At 32.7% G+C, this 27,398-nt stretch overlaps 4 protein-coding genes and 1 non-coding gene across 7 annotated transcripts; 3 read left to right on the plus strand and 2 right to left on the minus strand.

Moving 5' to 3' along the window:
* Nucleotides 1–6,416: 6,416 nt before the first annotated feature.
* Nucleotides 6,417–6,498, plus strand: TRNAF-AAA (transfer RNA phenylalanine (anticodon AAA)). Its single transcript has one exon. It is a non-coding gene; the product is annotated as a tRNA-Phe (tRNA).
* A 1,393-nt stretch (nucleotides 6,499–7,891) lies between these two features.
* Nucleotides 7,892–10,196, plus strand: LOC107930404 (uncharacterized). The gene is made up of 3 exons (XM_016862062.2): nucleotides 7,892–8,165; nucleotides 8,355–8,461; nucleotides 9,740–10,196. The coding sequence occupies exons 2-3, from the start codon at nucleotides 8,362–8,364 to the stop codon at nucleotides 9,958–9,960; spliced, it is 321 nt and encodes a 106-aa protein (XP_016717551.1). The 5' UTR covers nucleotides 7,892–8,165; nucleotides 8,355–8,361; the 3' UTR covers nucleotides 9,961–10,196.
* Nucleotides 10,197–10,440: 244 nt separating this feature from the next.
* Nucleotides 10,441–12,972, minus strand: LOC107930403 (phosphatidylinositol N-acetylglucosaminyltransferase subunit C). The gene is made up of 2 exons (XM_016862060.2): nucleotides 12,862–12,972; nucleotides 10,441–11,823 (listed from the first exon to the last, which is right to left on the minus strand). Exon 2 carries the CDS (start codon nucleotides 11,703–11,705, stop codon nucleotides 10,794–10,796), a length of 912 nt encoding a protein of 303 aa, XP_016717549.1. The 5' UTR covers nucleotides 11,706–11,823; nucleotides 12,862–12,972; the 3' UTR covers nucleotides 10,441–10,793.
* Nucleotides 12,973–13,570: 598 nt separating this feature from the next.
* LOC107930430 (3-isopropylmalate dehydratase large subunit, chloroplastic) lies at nucleotides 13,571–21,227 on the plus strand. 2 transcript variants are annotated; one of them, XM_016862100.2, is made up of 15 exons: nucleotides 13,571–13,818; nucleotides 13,908–14,042; nucleotides 14,133–14,303; nucleotides 14,721–14,873; nucleotides 14,991–15,059; nucleotides 15,154–15,270; nucleotides 15,639–15,713; nucleotides 15,801–15,878; nucleotides 16,002–16,097; nucleotides 16,239–16,288; nucleotides 16,605–16,659; nucleotides 16,840–16,971; nucleotides 17,087–17,134; nucleotides 17,244–17,402; nucleotides 20,898–21,227. In XM_016862100.2, exons 1-15 carry the CDS (start codon nucleotides 13,765–13,767, stop codon nucleotides 21,036–21,038), a joined length of 1,533 nt encoding a protein of 510 aa, XP_016717589.1. In that variant the 5' UTR covers nucleotides 13,571–13,764; the 3' UTR covers nucleotides 21,039–21,227. The 2 variants fall into 2 exon arrangements, with proteins under 2 accessions (XP_016717589.1, XP_040933203.1); XM_041077269.1 differs by lacking the exon at nucleotides 20,898–21,227 and having other exon boundaries at nucleotides 17,279–17,405.
* Nucleotides 21,228–23,673: 2,446 nt separating this feature from the next.
* Nucleotides 23,674–26,050, minus strand: LOC107930314 (auxin-responsive protein IAA12). Of its 2 annotated transcripts, none has more exons than XM_016861940.2 (5): nucleotides 25,543–26,050; nucleotides 25,171–25,469; nucleotides 24,180–24,297; nucleotides 24,026–24,087; nucleotides 23,674–23,950 (listed from the first exon to the last, which is right to left on the minus strand). In XM_016861940.2, the coding sequence occupies exons 1-5, from the start codon at nucleotides 25,869–25,871 to the stop codon at nucleotides 23,901–23,903; spliced, it is 858 nt and encodes a 285-aa protein (XP_016717429.2). In that variant the 5' UTR covers nucleotides 25,872–26,050; the 3' UTR covers nucleotides 23,674–23,900. The 2 variants fall into 2 exon arrangements, with proteins under 2 accessions (XP_016717429.2, XP_016717430.2); XM_016861941.2 differs by having other exon boundaries at nucleotides 24,180–24,291; nucleotides 25,543–25,926.
* Between the last annotated feature and the right edge of the window lie 1,348 nt (nucleotides 26,051–27,398).

The following is a 27,398-nucleotide window of genomic DNA, read 5'->3' on the forward strand; positions in this document are numbered from 1 at the left end:
TAACATGTCAAGAAAAAAAGTATATAAATGTTGAATTTATATGAAATATATGCAAGTATACTAACAATGATGTTGTTTGACGCTTAGACAAGTGTCAAGCTATTGATTGAATGATAACATGTTTAATTATAAGAAGTATTGAAATGGTAAGTACTTAGATAAAAATAAAATTTAAGATTTTGCGAAATTTTTTTTATGATCCCAATTTAATTCTGGTTGGTTTTTAATGTATGTTTGGGGCTTCGAGGGCCCAATAGAGAGACGTTATGATTATTTTCAAAATATGAATAATAAATGACTCAGAATTATCTGAAAATATTCAGTAAACTCCGGTAATGCCTCGTACCTATTCCGGCAATGGATACGGGTAGGGGGTGTTACAAGGAGGGCTAAATTAAACTTTTCAAAATTACAATAGCCGAGACCACCGAATTCCTTTAATTCACATAAGTTTTTCCATGAGCACCAGTGTATTCCCCTTTTTCCGAACCCCTTTTGCCACCAATACTTTGCTATAAGTTGTTCCATATCAATGCATACTGGCTTCGATAGTAGAAAGCATCCCATTGTATAAACTGGAATTGCTTGTAGCACAGCTTTAATGAAAACTTCTTTTCCCCACTGTGATAATAATCGAGAGCCCTAACAATCAATTTTTGCTTTGATTCGATCTTTAAGGTGTTTGAATGCTACCATTTTCCTTCTTCCCACCATATTTGGCAAGCCCAGATATTTCTTTGTGTTATTCATCCGATTCACCCCCAAACTACTTACAGTAGCCGAACAAAATATTTCAGTTGTGTTTAAACTAAAGAAAACTGCGGACTTTCCATAATTAACGCATTGTCCCGAATAGGCTTCGTATTTTTTTAAGATCCTTTCAAAAATTCCTGTACCTTTTTCACTTGCTTCCCAAAACAGAACGCAATCATCCGCAAAAAGAAGATGAGTAATCTGAGGGCCTCGTCTACTCGCTTTTACTCCTTTCAGCTTTCCTTCCTTACTTGCAAATCTTAATAGTGTAGACAGTCCCTCGCTGCATATAAGGAACATAAAAGAACTCAAAGGGTCCCCTTGACGTGGGCCTCTCTCAGGACGAAATACTTCCCCTGGTTTTCCATTCAAAACAATCGAATATGAAATCGTACTGATGCATCTCATAATAAGCTGAATCAAAGACTCATCGAATCCCATTTTAGCCATCATTTGTTCCAAGAAAATCCATTCCACCCGATCATAGGCTTTGCTCATGTCAATCTTTAGAGCCATCAAACCTTTTTTCCCCATCCTTTTATTCTTCATAGATTGTAGAATTTCATATGCAAGAAGAACATTATCAGTAATTAATCTACCTGGTACAAAGGCGCTTCTGGATCGATACAAAACTGTAGCATGTTTGCTATAGATTTTGAAATTATTTTATAAAAAACCGAGCAAAGGCTAATTGGTCTAAATTCTGATGGACTTTTTGGTTGAGAATTCTTTGGGATTAGCACAATATTCGTATGGTTTAAAGGATCAAGAGATTTTCCTTTATTAAGAACTTCCAAGCAAAAATCACTTACCTCCCTCCCTATAATATGCCAAAATTTTTGGAAAAAAATTACCGGAAATCCATCAGGTCCAGAGGCTTTTGTCGATCCAATACTTTTTATTACTTCAAATATTTCCTCCTCTTTATAATCTGCAGTCAGAATTTGATTCATACTTCAGATATATTGCAGCAAACACTTGAGAGTATGTGACTCATATTACCAACTCCTTTAGATTCGAATAGTTCCATAAAGTAGTTCCTTATCATGATTTCCATATCATTTTCTTTCGTTTTGAGAATACCTTCTTTATTCTCCATCCCTCGAATATGATTTATTCTACGTCTTTGGGACACGTGATTATGGAAGAAAGCTGTATTCCTGTTCCCTTGTCTCAGCCAATTTGATCTCGCTCTCTGCTCCCAGTACATCTCTTTCTCCATCTCCCAATTTAGTTCCATCTTTACATCAATTATCTCGGCAAGGATATCATCGTCTCTATCCTTTTTATCAAGTTCGGCCAGTCTTCCTCTTAGAATCTTCGCTTTCCTTTCACGGTTTCCTATGATTTCTTTTGCCCATTTTTGTAAACTCAACTTGGTATCTTCAAATTTTTCCAAGGAATTACCAGATTACTTTTGCCAAATTTCCTTGATGATTTCTTCACACGATGGCTCAGTGATCCACCAAGATTCAAATCTGAATAAATTCCTTCCCGTGCTTTTTACATTTGACATCATCTGGATGAGGACTGGACAATGATCAGAGAAAGAGTGAGTTAAGTGTTGAACCTCGTACTAAGGGAACAGGTTTAGCCACTCTTGGTTCGCAACTCCCCTATCAAGTCGTTCTCTGATATTTGTGTCTGTAAAATTGCCCCTCTCCCAAGTAAACTTTTTCCCTTTGAAACCCATATCAGCCAGATCACAATCTTCCAGAGCTTTTTGAAATTCTTTCATTTGTCTCTTATCTTTTGTTCTTCCTCCACTTTTCTCATGTACATATATAATTTCGTTAAAATCTCCACACACACACCATGGTAAGGAACTATTAGACTTTAACCTGCGAAGTAGGCTCCATGACTCCTGTTTGTTTGATTGATTTGGGTTGCCCATAGAACCCAGTAAACTGCCACATATACAGAATATTTTCTTCATTAATCTCCACATCAACATGATTGTTCGAATAACTATAAACTTGAACTAAATCATTACCATTCCAGGTTAGGCTTAATCCACCATGTGACCCACTCGCTGAAATATACATATCATTTTGAAATCCACATTGCTTTCGCAATCTCTCCATTCTACTACTATCTAATTTGGTCTCCATTAAGAAGACCATTTGGGGTTTATAAAGCTTCAACATATGCTAAAGCCTTTTAGACACCTGAGAATTCCCCAATCCTCGAACGTTCTAACATAGAATTTTCATTGTTCCCGGTTAGCTAATAATTTGCCAGCCGCTGATCTAATTTGTGAAAGTTCATCATTGTCTCCCTTAAAAGTTTGAGACTTAAACTTTGCTAAATATCCTCCCAGATTCTCGTCCCCGTATTTAGCTTTTTTTAATGTATCTTCACCGTTCAATTCTGAAACTATCTTTGTCTCTGGATCAAATTTTCGTTTTCCATTTATATAGTCATCTATAAATGAATCATCTTTCTCTTTTCTGGATAGGCGCTGCCAACTCTTCTTCCTGTGGCCCAATTTAGGAGATTCAACTGGGCTAATGGAGCCCACTAATTTGTAGATTGTTTTTGGATCTTCCTCATCACTATTCCAAATTGTATCTACTCTATCCACCATTTTTGTAGGCCCCACTTGCATAGAATTTGCCTTTGAAACAGTTTCTAAATTACGGCAATCTTTCTTTGTTTGTGCTTCCCCTTTTATAGGCAAGTTTTTTGCCTAGATCTCCTTGTCATTATCTCTTGGAGCTCTTTCCCCCTTTTTAGGCGATATCATCAGCGAATTTCTTTCATCTTTATCTCTAGAATGTTCCTGAAATTTTTTCATTTTTCGAGGCATAGAATCCTGTTTCGGAAGCACTTCCTTTTTCGATTAGCGAGTCAAGGATGTCGCTCCTGATGATAGCACAGCCGCAGTGTTCGCCACTTCTTCACCTGTGTAGAAGCATTGTTGCATCGATTTTTTCATTAGTGATCCAAATAATAGGCTTTCTTTCCCAACTATGGAAGATTCTGCCTTAAGGGTTATCGAGAATGGATAATCCTCTTCTGTTTTACTACAGTCTCCTGTTTGTATTTCCAATCATTCTTTGACCCCATGTCTCATCCTTCCACACCCAAAACAAAAGGTTGGGAGATTTTCATATTTGAAAGCTAACCAGGCTTTCCTTCTTTCATCCAAAAAGACGAATATACCTCTTCTTAATTGTTTTTGTATATTCAAATTAACTTTAATTCGGCAAAAATCTCCCTTTACCTCGGCTCGAATTACTCCCCCAAAAGTAGACCCAATAGCGTGCATCAAATATTTCTTATCACATTCAAGTGGGCACGGGCCAACCTTTAACCAAAAGGGAGAGAAGATCAGTTGAATCTTATTGCGCTCCATAGGTTGCTTCAGTCTGTCGAAAATAATTAATTGTTTCCGAAAGAACCATGGGCATCCCTCCAAAATCTGTTCTAAATCCTCTTTATCTTCAAAGGAAATTGTAAATAAATTCTGACCAGCAATGAGAATCTCAAACTTTTTTTTGTTTTCCAGATAATCCTTAATTGCGCTCGCAGACTGTCTAGGTTGTACGACTTCCTCGTTCAAACTGAACAAATCAGCGTCGGATTTTTGGATGGTGTAACTAGTGAACTTTTCACTGTTAATTGAATTAACTCTTTTTCAAGAAGAGCGATCTCGCTTCTATCATCCATTGCTTCAGAATCACCGCTCGTCTTCTTCCCAACCACAGTATTCACTATTTCTTTGGGAAACCTAAGAGAGCACTCTTGACTCTTCTTCTTTTTTATTTTTATTTTTTGGTATAAAGACAAGGGTAAATTTCATGGCCAGGTAAAGTTAATAAAGGTTTTGGATGCTGAGGAAGCCCATTTCTTAGCCTTAATTTCGCGATGTCGATTGTCTGTAGGGAGTTGTTGTATGGAAACTAAAAGGAGGAGACGCTAAATGTCTTGGATTGCTGGTGGAAGCTTTCATCCTGCATTCGTCTATCCTAATAAAATGTTGCACCATTTCTTGTCCATGTTGAGAAGTTCATTAGACAAAAAATTGTAAGATTTGAGAAAAAGGAGGATTGAGTGTACCATGAGGATCCTAGCTTGAACGATAACAGCACCACCAATCAGGTTATTATTATTATTTCGATTTATTGAGACATCAAGACAGAGAGACCATTGAGGAGCCACTTGGGCGGTGGGGAGAGATTTGCGTAATCTAGGATGGGCTGCTGGCAAATTTGGGAGATCAAAAGAATGAGAAAAGATCATTAATTCTGAAAACAAGATCATTTTTGGATTTCCAGATAATCCAAACTGAGCAAGTAACCAGGGTATAGAATCTCTTGGAGTCTTGTTAAGAGATGTTATTTATATGGAGCCAGTGGAGAATCCAACGAGACAAGGAGGGCATATTAATGGAGTCTGGTCAAAACTAAAGTGGAGAACCAAACCATAAAGCCCTAGCAAAATGGTATTGAAGGAAAAGGTGTTCGATAGTTTCCCTGTGCTTGGTGCATAACGGGCACACATTACCAATCTTGGATATCCTTCTAGAATAAATTTGTCTTGTAGGTAGACAGTTGTTGCAAATTTTCCAGAAGAACACGATAATTTTGAGGGGGAGTTTGAGTTTTCAAAGATTTTTCCATGCATTGTTCAAATGATCACGTGGATAGCCTCCCCTCGAGTACCGCACGGTCTGGTGGCTACTCGAATTGGTCAAATTGCAGGTAGAGCTTTACATGTGGACGGCAATGGAGGTTACCCTCATAACATTCATTTCCTCGGGGTCAGTGTTGATATCAACCCTTGGAAACCTCTTATTGCTGGTTGTTACATCCAAAGTGATGACGGAATCAGATTTTGGGTCCACTTCGGCTATGAACGAGTGTGTAAGGTCTGCATCCAATGTGGCACCATTGGCCACTCTCGCAACAACAGTCCCCATGACAACTGACAACCAGAGCAAACAAAAGAAATTAGGCTAGTCTTGGTTTCTCGGAATTCAATGTCAACCAAATTCATTTTAGATCTACCATTAGGGCCTCAAGAACCAGATGTTCCATCGGTTCTACTTGCATGGAACTTGTCCCATCTGTTGCTGTCTGTACTAGCTCCATCTATCCTTTTGCTCTAAGCCGTCTCCGTTTTGGTTCGAACACTGTTGTCCGTGCTAATACCGATGCTAATAACAATGATCAGAATAGAGACAATAACCAGCCTTGTGCCTTTGATGATAACTCTCAAAGAAGTGTGTCTAATGATGATGAAGATTCCGACCCATCCATGAGCGTTGAGACGACGATAGTGAGGATCACACCCCCTCAAACAAACATTCTCTATGAAGAGGTCCCTCCTATTGATACTGAGCAAGTTTCTAGAGATGATCTCCCACTCTTGCTGTTTGGATATTTTATGTCAAAATACTCTAGTACTTGGCTGACTTATAATTATACACTGATACACTAGTACTTGGCTTAAAAATTGAAAACCAATTAGAAAATACATTGATACATAACAAATGCCAACTTTTTAAATGGAAAAAATATCTCAAAAAAAGCAATGATTTTGAAACGAACCCATTAAAAACAAAGGATTTTTAGCGTGAAAAATACAGAAGGATTTCATGCATATTTCAACATTCTTTTACCTTGGTATAAAATTCTATCGATAAGCACATCAAAGTAGTGGGCGTGCCGAAGTGGTTATCGGGCATGACTAAAAATCATGTGGGCTCTGTCCGCACAGGTTCGAATCCTGCTGCTTACGCTTATCATTTTCAATTTTTTTTCTTCATTTTTCCTATCAATCCTTAAACGTTTTCTTATTATTGGCTTGGCACCCCCAAATTTTTAAAAAATTCCTTCCAACTCCATTTTTAAAAAAAAATTATGTCTCCAAATGTTTTGAAACTTTTGATTAGGTCCTCTCAGAGTTTGAGAATATTTTCATTAAGCCCCCAAAATTAATTTTCAAAATTTTCATAAGTCTTCAAAAAAATTGAAAAAAAATCATTATAACGTTTTTATATGTTTTATTTATGAGTTGATAGGAGTTATGGTTATACAAGTTTATAGTTTCATTAGTACAGTACTTGTGCATATATTTTTATTCTGGTAAAATGTATTAAGATATCTTAATTAACAAATATTGAAAAGGTTTAATTAATAAAAAAATTGTAAACGTTAGTAACTGAATTTATTATTATGTCGTGTATATATATAATAATCTTTTACATTTAATATTAAAGCATTCTAATTTTTCTAATTTAAACTTTTAATTTAAAATAATTCTCATTAAATCTTAAGTAACCAAGTTTGAGATCGTTATGCACAATTATATGTGTAGGTCTTTGAGTTCTATCATATATGGAATTTTTAATCTAGTAGTTCCAGTTTGTTGGCTTTAGTTGGGATTGTATTAATTCTTAGTTTATTTATGTTGTAATAGTTTGATTATACTTGGTGGTTACTCGAACAATCCGTTTGTAATAGTTTAATACTTGTGATTATTTAGACTTGTATTTGTAATTGTACTTGCACTTGCACTTTAAAAAATAATCTATTTTCTTTAATTTTTTAATAAAAAAACCCTACCATTATAGTTAAATTGGAATAAATTAGACCTTTTATTTTTACTAATTAAATATTAAAATTTTGATTAAACCTGTAATAAGAAACTACACTCATGTATCTTGTCATGATTAGACTTGATTAAGAGTTAGGTTACTTATTTGAGCCCAAAAACCTATTTGAAATTTAGATGAATATGAAAAAAGGTACTCGTTTAAAATATAGGTTGAGTTCAAACTTAAACATCTAAATATCAACTCATTTTTTAAATTTGTAATATATTGTATGTAATTTATAATACATAAAAATTAGATCTATTATTTAATATTACAATGTATCTATTAAAAAATATGTTAAGTTGCTTATATTTAAAATAGTAGTAAAAAATTATATAAAATTATTAAATGTTAAATTTAAAATAGTATAAATAATTTTTAAAAAAATTTAAACAATCATATAAGTGAGTTTAAGATGTGTTTGAGTTAATAATTTATAAAAATAAATAAATTTAAATAAAAATTATGACTCATATTTTAAATCCAACCACGTTTAAAACAAATAAAATTATACCAATATGTTGGATCCGAACCTGACGTAATCACCCCAACACTAGTGTTAATTGGCAACCTTAACGAAAAAGCTAATTTCAAGAGTTTAATTGATACTTTCGTTTAACTTCCCAATTAAGTACGGTTTTGATTAAGAGTTTTATTAATTTTTTAATTATTTTACAAGGATTTATATAAAAAAGAACAAAAGGTTTTTCAAATTTAATTTGAAAATTCCAGTCCCTGACCCATCCTTCTCTTCCCTTCAGCTGCCTGCTATTGCCTTCAAGTTTCCCGACGACGAAATTAAATAAAGGTAATTTTTGAAACCCTAAACTTTTTAACGGTTGATAAAGCAATTATATTTCTATTTGAATCCCAAGTTTCCCCACCGCTATTTGAAACCCTTAATTTCCAGTTTGTTAGAATCGACGATAAAGTAATTATCTTTCTGGTTTTTTTTTTAATTTAATTAATTTCATATGTTTTTGCCCCTTTCTTTTAGATTAAACATGGCTGCTGCAGTAATTAAGAAGTTCTTCATTGCATCAATGTTCATGTGGATAGCTCCCCTTGCAATATTGTATGGTTTTAATCATAATTTACTTCCTGGTAAGACCCATTGATTCCTTTTTTTCTTTTTTCTTTTTTTTAAACTGAACGTCTCAAAATTGGTTTTTTTCCCCTTTGATATTATTGTAGAAGTTGGATCTTCCTTTTTCTCTTTTTAATTTTAAATTTAGGCGTTTTTAACCTAGTTTAGCATTATGTTTATCTAAGTCATGAATAGTTCATCTATTTTTTTCATTTTATTAACAAAGGCGATCGCAATACGAGACATGAGAAAGGGTTACGGATATTGGGATTCAAGTACATACCATCTATTGATGAAGACTGTATGAACTAATTAGACCACGATCCGGGATATGGGACGGGGGTTATGGATGTTAGGATCTGAGCTTAAACTGCAGGAATTAATTAGACCATAGTCCGGGATATGGGAAGGGGTTACGGATGTTAGGATTCAAGCTTAAACTTGTCAGATGCCACATCTTAAAGGAAACTGCATAAACTAATTAGATCACACCCCGGGATAAAGGAAAGGGTTACAGATGTTAGGTTTCAAGCTTAAACTTGTTAGATGGCAAACTACATGAACTAATTAGATAATAATCTGGGATAAGGGAAGGGGTCGTGGATGTTAAGTTTTGAGCGTAGGCTAACTGGGCTGCAGTCTGGGATAAGGGAAAGGGTTATGGATGTTACGATTTGAGCTCAAACTTCTTGGATGCCACCTATTAAAGGAAACTACGTGATCTAGTTAGAGCAGTCTGGGATAAGGGAAGGGGACGGTCTGGGATGTGGGTTTTGAGCTTAAACTTGCATGAACTAATTAGGTTAAGTCCTAAGTTCGAGTAGTTCATCTCATTACTGTTAGCTTTTGCAGTTCAAATGAAGGCTAAACTCATTTCAGTAGAATGGTGAAAACATGGAAACGAACCCTATTGGTTTGGAAGCTTTAACTACATGTTATCAGTAAAATGGTGATCGGTGCTTATGTATCGGAACCGGTCAGTGCAAAAGCTCAACAAGAGCCTTGATAAGAACTTGTTTTCTGTCAATGAGTAAGAAAACGAGAACACTATCAGTGTTGAAACCTGGAGCTCTTTGTTGAGTTGAATAATTTAGATGCACAAAGTTGTGAAATACATATGCTGATATATTACAGTTTATCTGTTCTGATCCCACACCTAGTGAAGTAGTTGCATACTACTTTTTCTATTATCAGTGCTTATAATTGTTGTGAAAGCATTGAGTTCCATTGTTGATTTATTTGTTTATGCTATATAATCTGGTTTATTGAACGGGAAACATTGGTTCTTGGAATAGGTTCAACAAATTTATCTCCCCATGCTATGACTCTGGTGAGTGGATTCGTTGCTGTAATTTCGGTCAATATAGTTATCGCATTCTACATCTATATGGCAATGAAGGAACCTGTGGATAAGCATGAGCCAGATCCAAAGTTTCTCGCTGATGCCAAAGCTAGTGTAAGCCAGCCAACGGGCGAAGCTCCAACCTCTTCCGAGTCCATAAAGAAACGAGAATAGAATAGCCGAAGCCTGAGTAACTACAATGGAGAGAATGGAACAATGAGGGTCTGTGCTCCATACTCATGCCTTATGATTATGAAATTAAGTTCTTTCTAATGTTTTTGTTGTATATTTAGACTCATTTCTTTTGGTCTTTTCGATAACATTATCAAGTTTTGATCCAAACCTCGTGATTTTGATTATTGTTAACTTGTATTGACTTGCATTTCTGAAATCATACTAATCTTTCAACCTGTCCAATGTTTCATCCAAGTTTTTTTCCTGTGTCTACATTTTTCAATTTTTTCTGTATTCAAACATGTATACAGCGTATGATCTTATTAACAAAATAAATAAATTACTGCATAATAATTCATCCTCAATGTAACTTTTGATATATTCGGACATAAATAAAAAAAATTACAATCCTTCAAATATATAAAAAGAAAAAAAAAAGAACTTTACAAATATTGAGCCGAGTTCATAATATTGAGTATATCTATGGAAGATATATATATCCGTATTTCACATTTATCACAAATCCGGGCAACATAAAATACAAAGGTTAGTTACAACTTACATGATAAAACTTTGATGACTTAAAATTTACATCAACACACTTCACAGCTAAAAATCGACAAAAAAAAAATTGTGTAACTTCCAACTCCTAATTTTTCTTGAAGCATCTGCATCCGAAACCCATTTTTGTTGCATATTCGGATATGGATACGAAGATATGATCTTTCAAGGACCTGCCAAATACATAGCTGATAATACAATTCCTATACCATATGCCTATATTCAAATCCGAGTCCGAGTAATATAGAAACCAAATTCTTATCAGTGAACTTTCAATCTGTAATATCAAAGCAAAGCTTAGCCTCATCCCAGGGGCCATTAATCTCAAACTTGTATTCTTGAATCCTTATAAGCCAGTAAGGGCAAACCACATTAACAAAGATCAAAATCCCCACTAACAACACAAAGAGCAAGCAATGCAGGCTATAAACAAATGTTAAAGTGACAGCCATTAACCCCAGAGAAAACAAAAGGTGCAACCTGAAAGAGTATTTCTTAATACAGTAGGTGACCAATGGTGCAAATAGGAAGATTTGTAATGAAAACAGCATGGTGGCGAAAACATGTACCCGTGACGGTAATCGGGATGCTATGAAAACCGAAGCGACAATGGAAGCGTTTAAGGAAATACAGCTGGTTAAGTTAGGGTTCTTGAGAGCACCCGAAGGTCTTATTGTAGAACCGGAATAGTCGTGAAGGAAAAGATGGAGCAAGAGGAGTGAAATGGTTACTGCCCAAATGGAATCCGAGCTGATGGACCTTGTCAACGTTTGGTATATTGGAGCTAACACGAATAATCCGGTTGTGAAGAAGGAAACGTTAAGGACGTAGTTCCAAAGACGTTTGAGGGAGAGCATTTCTTCAGTTAATACTAGGATTATGAAACCAGAACCAAGAAGGCTTATATCCAGAAGCAAGAGGGAGTTTTCATTAAGGGTTGACCTAAGGGTGTAGATCCATACCAAGACCACAAGAAAAACAATGCATAGATATTGTGAGATGGAAACCGAATCTTGCATCACCTTAAGCATATTCCGTTTAACGACATTAGCATTCATTACCATGTCTTCAAGGAAAGTTTCATCTGTGTGGTTGTCGTCGTATCCAGGTTGCATCCTTCCGTATGCAACTTTTCTCCATCTGGATGGAGCCAGGGAAGAATCGGCAGTGAAGTTCATATCCATCTCAATGCCACTGCTGTGGGAGAAATCGCAACTTCGTGCTTCAGATTGTCACAAAGCAAAATGTTCATCTTCTAGGGAAACCTCTGCTTCCACTCCATTAGATTTTAAGAAGCCAAATCTAAAGATTGTTTCAATGTTTCAGGGTTAGCTTGAATAGCAAACAATGAAAGCTGTTTGAATATTGCAGCAATTTATATCCAAATTTAATAAGAGCATTACTAATTTAATAGCTCAAATACAGAAAGAATAGCCCAAATGTTGGTAAAAGCATCATGGAGGCTCCTGTACTAGGTGTGAAATTGCATTTTGCCTCCTCTACTCAAAAAATGAGCAAACTAATCCCTTTACATTAGATAAAAGAGCAAACTGCTCCTTTCTGTTAAAATTTCATCTATTTCTACCATTAAAACTTGGCATAGCTAACAGAATAACTAAACAGTGACACATGATGTCAAGTGTACCTCATGCTAACCTACAGAATAACCAATTTATTATTTGATCCAAATATACAAGGATTAATTTTTGAGTGAATGGGGCAAAATGCAATTTGACTCCTACTACAAGTGCCTCCATGATCCTTTTACCCCAGATATTTAAAACATCAAATCTCATTTCACTCTTCATTTTTAGATATGATCCTTCCAAACCCTCTCCAATTTTTTTTTTTTTTAAAAATTGACATATTAACACATACACGAATCCAACACTTGTACCCAAGTTCAAGAAACATAGTCTGAAGCACAATTCATTGTTGACTTATAGGCATTGAATGCATAATTCATTGTTCATTAGCCCAAACCTAAGGCAGCCCCAATTTATCCAAAAACAGATTCAAATTATCAATCAAAGAAAGACCAAGATTCCCACGCACAAATCCACAGCGCTCCAAGAAAAAGAAAAGAGAAAATTTACTCAAAGCAATAAAAGAAAGAACCCAGAATTAATTCATGAATATTGTTGATTCAATGACAGACCCCAAATAAACAATCATCAATTAAAATCCACTTTTTGACATAGAATACTCTTAAAAATCATGTTTTTAACCACAAAAACTGAGAACAACCCACAAATCATCTCAACATCCATTTCTGTTTCAGAGAAACATAGACTTTAACAATTAACAATAGGAACGAATAAAGAAGAACGAAAATCGTACCTTAAATTCCGAGATAAAGGAACGTTGGAGATGGGTTTGAGAAAGGTGGGAGAGCTTTTAACGTAGATGGATTGAGAGAAAGAGAGGTCTATAAAGTGCAACAAAGACCCAACATTTGGCCCAAAAGGGGTAATTTTATTCAATGAACTAACGTATTTATCTTTTGGGTAAATTCCACCTAAGGTCACTAAATTATTAATAAGTTTACAATTTAGTCACATAACTTCAAAATGATACAAAATGGACACCAATTTTTCATTTAAGTCACTAAGTAGTTAAAATTGTTGTCATAAGACATTTTCTACTTGCATCGTCTATGCCAATTGAAAGATCTCGTTCCACTTCCTTCCTACAGATTTTTGTTCAGAAACACCTTTGAACATCTCAAATCTGCAAATCAGGATCTAAATAATTTTTTTCTCTTATCTCCGACATTGGTTGTCAAACTAGTTTGGATTTAAAGTATGTTCTTCTATTCGTCAATGAGTACTGATCTACTATATTGATCTTCAAATCGACGCTTGAAACTCACTAGTTGAACTTTAAAAAGAATTAAAAGTTTAATGACTTAAATAAAATTTTTTAAATAGTTTAATGACTTCAACGAAAAATTTCAAATAATTTAATGATAATTTTATAAAATTTTAAAGTTAAGTGACCAAAAATAAAATTTTCAATAACCTTAAATATAGTTTACCCTTAGGTTTTTTAAGATTAAAGTTTTGCCAAATAAGGGCTTGTGGAATCCGTTTCCATATTCGCTTGCTGGTGCTAATTCGTATGCTGGTGTAGTCTGCGCCCGCGCCGCTTATATTCCCTTTTTCTTTTTCTCGCTAAACAAACAGAAAATCAGCAACCCTCTTCTTTTACATTCTGTGGTAATTTAACTAAGAGCTGAATCTTATGGCGTCTTCTTTGGCTTCTCCGTCCCCAACTTCTTCCTTTATCAGGAACAAGGTCAGTGCTTTCGATTACCCTTTTTTAAGATTTTGATTAGTGTTTAATTCTTTTTTATTAATAAGTAAAAACCCTTTTTTAATGACCAGAAAGATTTGGGTTTCTCTGCTTTCCCTTCAACATCTCAAATCGCAATTCAGAAATGTAAGAAACAAGTTTCGAAGAAAATCGTCTCAGTCATGGCACCTCAGCAATCAGAGCGTAAACCAGCGACCACAGGCTCTGTTAGTTCCTTGTTTAACTTCCATTGTTTCATTTTCATCGATCGGTTAATGGATTTGTACTGATTTAAAAAAAATGGGGTTCCTTTTCAGGTGAAGACTGGAATGACAATGACAGAAAAGATTCTTGCAAAAGCCTCTGAGAAACCACAGCTGAGTCCTGGTGATAATGTTTGGGTTAATGTTGATATATTGATGACACATGATGTTTGTGGTCCTGGTTCCATTGGTATCTTCAAGAAAGAATTTGGTCAAAATGCAAAGGTATTCATTTGCTATATTACTCTCTTTTTCCTTTTTGTTGTTGTTGATTTTAACTCTTTTCTTTTCTCTTAGGTTAGTTTTGTGCATAATTGAGCTGTTTTTTATGCTTGTTAGATTATAATTAGCCTTTTGAGTTCACAATTTCACATAGCATTTCAAAATTGAAATTTTTGATTTCATGAAGTAACAATAGCTATGTCACTGTTGTAAGCTTCTTCTTGTTCTTCTCAATTGAATGCATTTTTGAAGATTGGAAACTGATTTTGGTGATTTCTCTTACAACTTTTTTCATTTGCCAATGAAGTACTTTGGTAGTGTAGAGTCTTCATCCTTGTATTTTTGCATTTAATTGTGTTCAAGCTGTCTATTTGCAGTGGCTGAATTCATTAACTGTTTACTATCATTCCGGTATTGAAGGTTTGGGACCGTGAAAAGATTGTTATTATACCTGACCATTACATATTTACAAGTGATGAACGTGCGAATCGGAATGTAGATATTTTGAGGGATTTTTGCACAGAGCAAAATATCAAGTATTTTTATGATATAAAAGATCTTAGTAATTTTAAGGTATGACACTTTACCTACTTTATCTCGTAATTCATTTCTCGTCCGATACTCTGAGGAACTAGGGGTATATTCTCTGTTTATTTACATAAAGCTGAATGCTAATTCACAACATTGCAGGCAAACCCTGATTATAAAGGTGTATGCCATGTTGCACTTGCCCAAGAAGGTCACTGCAGGCCTGGAGAGGTAACAAATCTTTACCAGAATTATTGAATTGTAAAACTTAAATTCAGGCCTTATGCTCTTGAATTGCTGTTATGTTTTTTATATCTGCCTTCAGGTTTTGTTAGGGACAGATTCACACACCTGTACTGCTGGAGCATTCGGTCAATTTGCTACAGGAATTGGAAATACAGATGCAGGCTTTGTCTTAGGCACCGGGAAGCTTCTACTCAAGGTTTGTTAATTATTCTTTAAGGTTTCGCTTGATTAAGCGTGTATTCCTTTTTTTTTGTTGGGGGGGGGGTGCATTGGCTGCGCTTGTTAGTGTTATGCTTCCCGTAGAATTATTGACCCTTTTTTTATGGCGAATTGAGAGTTTAGGTTATCCAACTATAATTGAAGGATTTTTGACAAAGCTCTAGCTCTTTGATGGGTGATTTTCTCCTTCCTGTTTTCTGCTCTAGGCATCTAGTTTGATTTGATGACTGTCTTGGCCTTTCCTTCTGTGAACAAATATGAGGATTTTTATGAGTTGAAGGACGATACTTGCAGAGTTGCATTTTATTTGGTGGTATAATACTTACAGTTCATGTTCAATTGCAGGTTCCACCAACATTGAGATTTGTGATGGATGGTGAAATGCCTCCTTATCTGCTTGCAAAGGATTTGATTTTGCAGGTAAGATCATATACTTTTAGGCAATCATTTCATTTTTATATAAGTTTGGTCATATAATGTTTTTCAAAAATGGTTCCCATTGAGCAGATCATTGGTGAAATATCTGTAGCCGGTGCAACATATAAAGCCATGGAGTTTGTCGGCACAACGGTTGAAAGTCTAAATGTAAGTGAACTTGTAATGTTCCATAGCTGTTAACATTAGGTCCTTAAATATCTTCTCAGCTAGTTTGATTTCTTGCTGGGAGAAATCATGAATTTAATTCTGTAATTTACTTGTATTGGATAGATGGAAGAACGGATGACGTTATGCAACATGGTTGTTGAAGCTGGGGGAAAGAATGGAGTCGTTCCCGCTGATAGTACTACATTTAAGTACCTTGAGGTGAGAGCAAAAATCATTGAGCATGTTTATCCAAATTCCCTACTTGGATCAACATCTACTCTTGAACAATGTTGATTTCATTTAGTGTCTATTGCTGCTTTCATGCCTAGCTTATGGATTAATATCTTTTGCTTTCTATAGGGTAAAACATCCCTGCCATATGAACCAGTTTACAGTGATGCACAAGCAAGGTATTGTGATTAAATGGTTAATAAAGAGTTCATGTTCTTATTATTATGGTCTTGTTTGCTATTGGTTAGTATGATTCAATGGGAGACTGGTCTCATTCTTCTTTGAGTTATCACTTAAAACGAGACTTATAGCCAAATAGGATTGCAAATTCTAGTATATGCTACTGTGATTTCTACCCGCATATAACAGTATTCTAGACTGAAATAGGATTTGGTTTTATATTCTATCGTGGCCGGTATTTACCGTACTGTTTCATGCTTGGAACTGTATTGAGATGAGTACAATTATGATTACATCTTCTCGTCTGGCTTTCAGTTATCTTTCCGAGTACAGATTTGACATCTCAAAGTTGGAGCCCTTGGTGGCTAAGGTGAGTGCTTGTATAAGTGATGAGTTCTTTTTTTATATACACCCTCCCCCCCATCTCCCTGTTGCTCTTTACTAAAGTTTATCTTGTAAAAGTCGCTTTTATCTCTATCTTCGCCGTCTTTTTCTTCTCTTGTGTATGTCTGTGTGTACAATGGAGTGATCTGTTAAATCTATTTTGCAGCCACATTCTCCTGATAACCGTGCTTTGGCAAGAGAATGCAAAGATGTTAAGATAGACAGAGTTTATATTGGATCTTGTACTGGTGGTAAAATTGATGATTTTCTTGCTGCTGCTAAAGTCTTTCTAGCTTCAGTAAGAGTCATACATTCCCATTCCTTATCCGTAGAGCTCATATATTATTGTGTAGTTTATGTACAATAAAGAAACTAAGCTGTGGCTGATAAACTTTAATTTGCTTGACCTGCAGGGAAAGAAGGTCAAGGTTCCTACATTCCTTGTCCCGGCTACACAAAAGGTGCGACTCAGTATCATCAATATTAAAACATCCCCTAGTTTTCAATTAGAATCAACGAATAAAGAAGTAATGATAAAAAAAATTGCTATTAAACTATTAAAATTGGCAGGTTTGGTTGGACTTATATACTCTCCCTGTACCCAGATCTGGTGGGAAGACATGCTCCCAGATATTTGAAGAAGCTGGCTGTGACACACCCGCAAGCCCTAGCTGTGGTGCTTGTTTGGGTGGCCCAAAAGACACATATGCACGTATGAACGAACCAAAGGTAATTAGTTTTTAACCCTTAAATATTACCTTCAAAAGCATTAGATTTGTTTTCCCGTAGTTTAATTACCTGAACTTTTCATTTCCCAAAGTACCTGGGTTTGACATATATTCAAATACGTGTACTGTAACACCCTCTACCCGTATTCCGAGCCTAGAATAGGGTACGAGGCATTACTAAACTTAATATGATCAATCATGTAAAAAAAAAATTAGCCATAAAATTTTTTTCTAAATTAAAAACTTTCATACATATGTTTAACGTCCCTTATATGGGCCTACGGGGCCCAAAATATACATTCAGGGTGGTTCGGGACTAAACTGTAAACATATGAAACTTTTGCAACACTTAGAAAATTTTCACACTTTGGAGAGTCACACGTTCGTGTTTTTAACCCGTGTAACTCTCTGTTTATAACTTCATTACCCTTGTCAGTCGTACACTTCATATAAATAACAAGAAATGTGTATGGGTTTAATTCTCATTTAATTTCTCATATATATAAACAATTTCACGTTATGTAATCATACAACATATAATAGCCATATTTCTGTAATCTAAATATATTTTCATAACAACCTATCTTGATTTCAAACTATTTCCTATTTAAGCTTAAATAACCAAAGTATTTGAAATATCATCTTTATACAAATAGTACATATGAGGTATATAATTCTATAATTATGAATAAACATATTTATCAAACATTTTCTATATTCATATATCAATGTCTCATGTCTTCATATATCAATAATCGTCATTTTCATGAATTTTAAGTTCAATTTCATAATTATTTGTCTCGTGTTCAATTTATTCCATATCGAAATTTTATTTATTAAAACATTTGAATTATCAATACATATGGACAATACATTCAAGATGAACAATTATATAATCACAAATGAATTCATTTATCAACCAAGTTCCATACTCGTATCTTATCAACTCGTACTTCCTTGTATCACATAATTTCATGTAACACTTATCAAACTTTGTCAAATTAGTGAACGTCTTACGAAATTAAGTATTTTGTTTTCTCGATGCCATAATTCAATTATGGTCTTACACATCTTCATATATCGATGCTATAGTCCAGCTATGTTCTTACACGAATCACATCTCACTGATGTCATATCCCAGATATGGTCTTATACAGTAGTATATATCACATCGATGTCATATCCCAAATATTGTCTTATACGGAAATCACTTGTCACTTGTCACTTGTAGCCGAAGCTACCACTATTCACTGATCAGATGGCTGGAGTTACTATTTTTCACTGATCAGGTAGCCGGACCTATCACTTTTCATTGATCAGGTAGTCGGAACTATCACTTTTCACTGATCAGGTAGCAAAAGCTATCACTTTTCACTGATCAAGTAGCTGAAGCTACCACTTTTCATTTGTCATTTGTCATTGATCAGATAAGTGTAGTCGAAGCAATCACTTATCACTTTCACTTTTCCTTGATCAGATAAGTGTAGCCGAAGTTATAACTTATCACTTGTTGTCATGGTCCAACCATGGTCTTTTCTTTCAATTCATCTTGTCACTGAACTTAAATGCTCAATTTGATCATTTATTTAATTTTTATGCTTTTACATTATTCACGATTTTATCAACACATATGAAGTAACACATCATGAAATTCATAAAATTAACAAATAATCACTAAAATTTAGCCATATAAACTCACAAGTTCAATTTTTGTATTATAACGATAATCATAATTTCATAATAAATATATCAAATAAAACATTATATCATTTCTAATCCAACACTTATTGATTATAATCGGGCATGTGATCAATTTATACATGAGTCATTCATATATTTTTGTATATTTTCCTTCTCCTCCTCTCCATCCACATCCTTAGTATAAACAACACACTTGTAGGTAACATTATCTATAATTTTCACTATCTACTTATGTGAATGTTCAAGCTGTCCATCTGTGTCATAGTCACTAAATTATTTTTATCTTGAGTCACAGAATTCTAAATTAAAATCCATAAATTTTTCCAGAAACTAGACTCATATGTCTTCTTACCATAAAAATTTCATAATTTTTGGTTGGGCCAGTTAATACAGTTTATTCATTGAAGTCTCCCCTGTTCTGCTGTCTGACAGTTTCGACCCTTCTTCACTAAAAATTAATTATCTTCTCGTACAAGATTCAAATGATGTCCTCGTTTGTTTCTCTTGAAAATAGACTCATTCAGGATTCTAAACATATAAATTTAAGCCTCTAATTATTTTTATCTAATTTTTGATGATTTTCCAAATTCAGAATAGGAGAACCTGAAATCATTCTGACCTTGTCTCACAAAAGTTATTGTATCTCGTGATTTACAATTTCATTGCTTACATAATTTCTTTTATAAAAAACACACTCAATAAGCTTTAATTTCATATTTTATTCATCCTCTAATTCGATTTCTACAATTTTTGTGATTTTTCTAAGTTAAACTACTGCTGCTGCCCAAAACAGTTTTAGTGCAAAATGTTGATTTTCATTTTACCTCAAATTTCACAATTCATACAATTTAGTTCTTGCTCAATTAACCCTTAAATTAAGATAATTTTCTTAATTAATACTTTTTCTAGACATTATAAGTTATTTCATAACTATTGAGATTCAGAATTTTCACATAAAATTTTAACTTCAAACTCTTTTACAATTAGGTTCCAAACATTCACTTTCTATTCAATTCTTTCAATAAAATCAGAATATAAACAATTTAAAACTCTAATTCCATGCCAAATCATCATATACTTCCAGCACTCATCCATAACAACTTCAAAAATTAGACATGGAATCACAAACTAATAAAATAGTAAGTTGGACCCAATTGTAAAAGTCCAAAAACATAAAAATGTCGAGGAGAAAGCAAGAATTAAATTTACATGAAGTTAGAGTATGAAAACCAGCTTGAACCCTCCTTAATTGCTGTTTTTCAGCTGATGAATATGAAGAGAAATAAAGAGAATTCTAGATATTTCAATTTAGTTCTTTTTATTTAATTAACCACCCAAACATCAAAATTTTCTGACTAAATTTTATTATAAATATTTCTAAAAATATTTATAGCTCGATTTATGAAGTCGAGGTCTCGATACCTTATTCTCGACCCAATTTACCGAATTAATTCTTTTAAATCACCAAATTCACTAATTGAAAAATGCTTTTATATTCACATTTGACTCATAGGTATTAATTTATTAAATTTTTAACTCATCCGTCGGATTTAGTGATTTTAAATCTCTATTCCGATACCACTTAAAATTAAGCTGTTATATATACACAAGAGCTTGAACCTCCAAATATATGGAAAAAAAGGATAGAGCATATTTTTTTTAAATATATATTCATATTTGACACAGTTTGCTTTCTATAGTTTACCCTTATGTTCATGTTCAACATATATTCAAACACGAGTACAAGAGTAGGAGCCCAAAAAAATTGAGAATTTTAATGGAATCACCATTGTAGGTCTGTGTCTCAACAACAAATCGGAACTTCCCTGGTCGGATGGGGCACAAAGAAGGCCAGATATATCTTGCTTCTCCGTATACAGCAGCTGCATCAGCTTTGACCGGTTATGTCACCGATCCAAGAGAGTTTTTGCAGTAAGAAACTTGAGTAAATTTTTTGTAGGTTTAAATGTATGGCTCATATGAATAAACCATAGGTTGAAAAAAGAACCAAAAAAAAGAACTTTTTGTTGTATCCTATATTCCAATGGATTCATGCAAGGAATGCCAAAAAAACTTGAATCTCTCTTTCGTAAGCTTTCATAAATGAAAATTGTTGTTTGGACAATTCTTGGAATTATCATGTCGAGTATATTACATGTTTAATAGTTTAGGGATCTAAAATTATATTATTATCCCTTCAGATTATCTATTGCCATATTCGACAAAGTGTATAGAGATCATGTAAGGGTAATTAATCTATCCATCTTTTTTAATTATTTTATTATTATCTTAATATATCTTAAAAGCAAGTGGTATCAATTTCAATCCGCTTGTCGATATTTTTTACTCTACTTGCATAATAATTCATCATGTAATTGAAAAAATATAATTTTTAATCTTTGAAATTAAGTTGTGTTTATACCTTTTTCTTTTCTTTTCTTTTTTTCCACTTTGACGCTTGAACTTAACAACTAAGTTCATTTTGGTATTTAAGCGTAAAAGTTCGATGATGTAGTATTTTGAGCTTACGTCATATCATCACTTGAAAATTTAAAAAGTTATATAAATTTTCTAGTAGTGTGTAATAGTCTTAGAGTGACATGTCTTTTGATAATTGAACTGGTGATTCGATAAGTTAAACCATTATTTTCTTATTCATCTAATTTGATTGGTTCAATTGGGAAATCAATAATAATTAAATAACTAATTAAAAATTATGAGATTAAATGAATTTAATTGTAAGTTCAGAAATCAAAATAGACCCAAAATATACAGATATTAAAATAGACTTAATTGCCAAATTAAAGTCTTAATACAATTTTATCCCATCATGTAATGATCATCAATAACACACTAAACTTCTCTCCAATTGTCATTTGTCCCACAGTTGGTACAAAATTCATATTGTCCTCCACCATATGTATATATATGAACCCGACAGCACAAGGTAGCACCAATGACCTTTTTACTCTTTGAAATGTCCCAGTACTGGAACATATATAATTGCCAAAACCATCTTTTTTCCTTACATTACAGGCAATCAACAATGTCTTCCTAGGATTATATATATAGAACCTTTCCAGCTGGGGTTTCCATTGCTATTATTTGTTGTTTTGAATGAGCCTACATAAAAAAAAAAGAAGCTCAAAGTCATTAAACTGTTATTAAATTTTTGTTTTAGTCATTTAACTTTAAAAAATTAAAAAATAATTACTAAATTAATAAAAAATTATCATTGAAGTAATTGAACTGTTTAAATCATTGTTGTATAGCATTCTTTATTTGCACCGTCTGCACTAATCGAAAGCTTTCATTCTTTTCTCTTCTACAATTCAACTTTCTTTTTTTATAAAACAGTTTTAAACGTCATAAATATGTAAACTAAAATCTAAATAGCTTTTTCTCTAATCTCTTACACTAGATATCAGATTCAGATAAACTTGGATCTAGAGTATATTTTTTTACTTGTTGATGGGAATTGACTCTCAATGACTTAAATAAAAACTTTCGAATAGTTTGATTACTATTTTAAAACTTTTTAAAATAAAATAACTAAAATTTACCCTAATATTTAATATCCATTCAGACAGCTAAAAGGAAGAGAAAAGAAAGTAATAATGGGAATGGGGAGACCTACCATTTTTGAATGAAGGGCTTGCAATAAGCAAAGAAAAAAATAACAATGATTGCACAATCTTAAATCACCTAAATGTGTTCCATTTTTCATCAGCAGCAGTATCTTATACCTCTCTCACGCCTTAGATTACATTTGATTGAATCAACCACCAAATATATGTGTGTATATATATATATAAAACAACCTTTTAGATAATGAATCAGACCACTTGTATAATTTTTGTTAAAATATTACATAAGTCCTTATATTCTTCATAAATCTAGAATTTAGTTTTTATATTTTTATTTTTAGGAAATTTAATTTTCTATTTTTCATATTTCAAAATTTAGTTACATCCTTATTAAGTTTTTTTTTTTAAATGTCACACCAACAAATTTATTAAAAAAAATTTACAGTGTTAATAATTAGACCTAAATTTTAAAATCTGAAAGTAGAGAGATTACATTCCTAAAACTAAAAAAATAGAGGCTAAATTTTAAATTTGTGAATAGTACAAACCTATGGCATATTTTAACCCATAATTTTTTTCATCTGATGCCAAAGTTCTACTTTTTTTGGGTTAATATATTTTTTGATACTCAAGTTTTTTTGTCTCAATTTGGTACTTGAGAGGATTTTTTTGTCCGGCTTAAGCACATTAGTTTGACTTTAAAGTAAAAATAGGTACTTGAGTTTAATTTTAGTCCCAATTAAGTTTCTAGGTTTTTACCGAAACATACATGTCAAATACTCATTGATCTATACGATATTCTTTAAAATACAATTTCAAACACAATACAATCACACGATACAAAAAATAAATTCGATATATCAAATTCTTGCATACCAATACTATTGCTAGTAACCAAAAACAAAAACACTCAGAACCTTATATTAAATGTAAAGTATAAACAAAACATAATGGAAAACACTAAATATCAAAATCACACACAAGTTGCAGCAAAGCTCAAAAATAACGCTCCTTTTTTTTCCCAGTACTCGCATATATACAGTATGTTGAAACACATCAATTCGGTCGAAAAATTTTATGTTGATTCGAATACGAAAACAACCATCAATTTTCTTTTCTAAATTCATTTAGCTTTTTGTGTTCAAACTGTGGATTTTTTTTTTTGTTTATACGGAAAATTAAATGGCGAATTGTGATGCCGGTCGATAATGTTATATCAGTTTGCTTCTTTGTGTTCGGTTCCTTTCATGGAATCTAGGAGCTGCAACAGATGAATAACAAGAATAAAAAATGGGTAAAAATCGAAAACCGAAAACCAAAAAGAAAAAACTTTTACCGAGTCCATTAGCCTCGGAGGTCTTCATGATTCGGAGCCTTCGAACTGAGGTGAGAAACATCCTGAAAAATACAAAAAAAAAAACAGATTACAAACAGGGAAACATCAAACTAGTTTTGATTTCATTTTTCGGATTTAAAAAAAATAAACATACATCCATGGAACATCTCCTACAAGCATCCAATCTCCCTCTTTGTCTTCATAAGTCAAAACAAATTCAGATGATCCATCCAAAAGCTTAGATGGCATTGTTAATTGTTGTTTCTCTGCACCTACACAAAGGAAATGTCACATAATAGAATCAAATAAGTGGTCAAACCATTCCAATTTAACCGGTTTATTTACTTTAAAAATTTAAAATAAATTAATAATAGTTAAAGAATTGAATACTTATATACAAATTAATGGGCTAAAACATAACATAAAAAATCCAACAATTTTTACTAAAAATTAAAAAATAATTTTAAAAAATTGGGTTTTTAATTTTTAACCAATATTTTCAATTTTCGATTCTTTTACGAGTTGAAAATGATTATGACTATTTCTAGTTATATGTCATTGGTTGGACCACCGATTAAACTAGACATGTTCATAGATTGGACTATCTTTCCGAACTTGAAGACCCGTCTAAAATTTTAAAGTATTTGGGCAAAAAATTAGACCAATTTAAAATATGGATAGATCTCAAGTTCAAACGTTTAAGCCCCAAACCTAACTCAACTTATTCTCTATATTTATAATATATTATATTATGTTATATATATTAATATATATAATTAATAACATATAAAAACTAAATTTACAATAATATATAATACTATATAAAACATTAAAAAAGTTAAGGTACCTAATATAAAATTTTAGTAAATAAAAAATTACAAAATTAAAATAACATAAATACTTTTAAAAAACTCAATTTAAATTAATTTATAAATATGAAAGAGTTTAAAAAAAATTAAGTTTATAACTCAAATTATAAATATAAAATATATAAATATTATACTTAATCCCAATTCAACCTAGTCGGATCCAATCCATAAACACTTTTACATTAAATTAATTTATCCAGTTTTAACTATACTGATCAGAAGCTAAATACTTTAATTTTAGACACCATTGCATAAAGCTTCGGGTTTAAACTTTACCGGCGGATCTGAGGAACATATTATCGAGTGCTGAAGCCAAACTATGATAAGAAGAATGAGCATTCAAATTCACTTTCCTTCCTATTCGAATGCCATCCATATTGACTTTAATAAACCCAATATGCCCTAAATTTTCATTGGGTTTTTTCAGCTTTGAACCATCTTTTATAGCTTTATCTTCTTCTTCTTCTTCATTAATCCCTTTGTGTTCTTCTTCAGCTCTTGGAGCTTTAGCTTGGTTATTATTAACCAAGCTGTTCATCCTGTAAGACCTTATGGGTGGCCATCCGACAACTTGACTGCATTCAAAAACATGGAATTTACGTTAAATAAATTAATTTCGTTTATATGTATTTATGCATGTATATGTACCTGGTAGCAGTAGGAGAGCCACTGTCATGGGGGACAGATTGATCGGCGGCTCTTTTGGTCCCTGAAACGGTTACTGAAGGAGGAGTGCCGCCGTTCATGGAAGCTCGACGAGGAACAGGGAAGTCTTTGGCAGTCAAGATTCTACCACTAGCCTTATTAATCTTCCCTGTAGGACCACCAATGCTCAGCCCTAGTCCTAGCTCAAGCTCAGTCTCGGCTGGATACGAGCTTGCCTCTGACATTGCTGACTCGTTTGTTGAAAACCCAGAAGAACCACCGCTTCCGCCGCCGTTGGCTCCGCCACCAAGTAAAACTAAGCCACCTTCCATTACAAGAAAAAGCAAGAAATTCTAAGGGTTTTGGGTGAGGTGAAGAATTAAAAGGGAGAAGAAGGTGGTGGAGGGAGTGATGATATGGGACCCATATGTCCCCTGGTGCGCCCACCACCTTCACCATTTTCAGACATGATCATATCTGTGTTTCTTTTTTTTTTAATCAATTATGTCTCTTTAGAATTTATGTTCTTTTATGATTTATAATTATGAAAGGTATAATAATAAATTTAGTTTTTGTTTTGTAATTTTAGTTTTTTTTTTGTAATTTTATTATTATTTTGACTCTCAACTTTTAAAGTTTAGTCCAATTATATTTTGTTAGATGAATATATTGATAAAAATGTTAAAATTTTAATGAATTTGATGTAATAATTTACATTATAGCCCATGTGTATTTCATAAAAAATAAAAAAAATAACAAAAACTTTTTTCAAATTCAACAAAATTCAGAAAGTTAATAACTTTTTTAAAAGAATTATCCATGTAAACAATGAAATGCATGTAGACTGCCATGCGAGCTACCATATTAATTTAGTCAGCTTTGCTAACCCTATAAAAATAATTTGAATAAAATTTGAAGGTTGAAAGTAAAAAATAATTTTAAAAAATAACTAAAGTGACAAAATGGATAAACATTATAGGCTAAATTAATCATTATGCTTATATGATATACGAAATATTAGGTTAAACATTTGTTTTTGTCTTTTTACTATTCTTAAATTTGACATTTAATCTTATATATTAATTTGACATAATTTGATATCTTTATTTTTGTTACGTCTACTTTTATAACGTCTTTAGTTAATTCAAATGATTAATATCGTTAATTATTTTAGTAAAAAAATTATATAAAATTTCTTAAAATTACCATTTCCAACTTTTTATATTGACATGGAATTTTTTTTTTTAGTTTAGAATGGGTGTTTATAAGAAAAATTCACATCAACATTTTAATCAGAATTATTAATGTTGGTAACTATTTAAATTAACTAACACTATTATAAATGTAAATGAGCAAAGCATTTCAAATTAAAAAAAAATTAAAGGCCAATGAAAACTTGGTAATGCTGGTAAAAATTGAGGCTCTAAACATTAAGTGTTGAAGTTCAAGTTCTACCTTATAAAAATTATAGGTGGGATAGTTAATTGAGCCTAGTTAGTTAACTTAACTTGAATTAAGCTATTCAATTCAATACCTGAAATGCGATTGAAATTGTAGTTCAAAAATATATATAGGGATTAAATATTAAGATTGAGTATACTAGAGTGACCTAAAATAAAATTTAACCGTAATACTGAAATAATAATAAATATTTAGGGCATAAGTTGGTAACTACGAGAACTCCTAGGTAGCAGTCTCTGATTTCAACTGTCATTTTATGCTTTTTCAGTTTAAAGTATGTTACAATTTTTTTTTTCATATTATATACTTTTGTTTATGATATTTTTCGTAGCTAGAATTTAGCTTCTTTTTTTTTTTAATTTATGTATTAATTATTTAAGTAAAATTTTAAATAATCA

The sequence above is a fragment of the Gossypium hirsutum genome, chromosome A09, assembly GCF_007990345.1.
Source record: "Gossypium hirsutum isolate 1008001.06 chromosome A09, Gossypium_hirsutum_v2.1, whole genome shotgun sequence".
Lineage (NCBI taxonomy): Eukaryota > Viridiplantae > Streptophyta > Magnoliopsida > Malvales > Malvaceae > Gossypium > Gossypium hirsutum.

Bases quoted from the DNA above. Each gene is read 5' to 3' on its own strand.
- LOC107930314 (XM_016861940.2), bottom strand. From the start codon at position 25,871: ATGGAAGGTGGCTTAGTTTTACTTGGTGGCGGAGCCAACGGCGGCGGA. The intron at 25,470-25,542 runs GTACATATACAT...TTTTGAATGCAG, and splicing joins GGCTCTCCTACTGCTACCAG to TCAAGTTGTCGGATGGCCAC. The intron at 24,088-24,179 runs GTATGTTTATTT...TGTATTTTTCAG, and splicing joins GTAGGAGATGTTCCATGGAT to GATGTTTCTCACCTCAGTTC.
- LOC107930403 (XM_016862060.2), bottom strand. From the start codon at position 11,705: ATGGATATGAACTTCACTGCCGATTCTTCCCTGGCTCCATCCAGATGG.
- LOC107930404 (XM_016862062.2), top strand. From the start codon at position 8,362: ATGGCTGCTGCAGTAATTAAGAAGTTCTTCATTGCATCAATGTTCATG. The intron at 8,462-9,739 runs GTAAGACCCATT...TTCTTGGAATAG, and splicing joins TAATCATAATTTACTTCCTG to GTTCAACAAATTTATCTCCC.
- LOC107930430 (XM_016862100.2), top strand. From the start codon at position 13,765: ATGGCGTCTTCTTTGGCTTCTCCGTCCCCAACTTCTTCCTTTATCAGG. The intron at 16,972-17,086 runs GTAAGAGTCATA...CTTGACCTGCAG, and splicing joins CTAAAGTCTTTCTAGCTTCA to GGAAAGAAGGTCAAGGTTCC. The intron at 17,403-20,897 runs GTAATTAGTTTT...TCACCATTGTAG, and splicing joins CACGTATGAACGAACCAAAG to GTCTGTGTCTCAACAACAAA.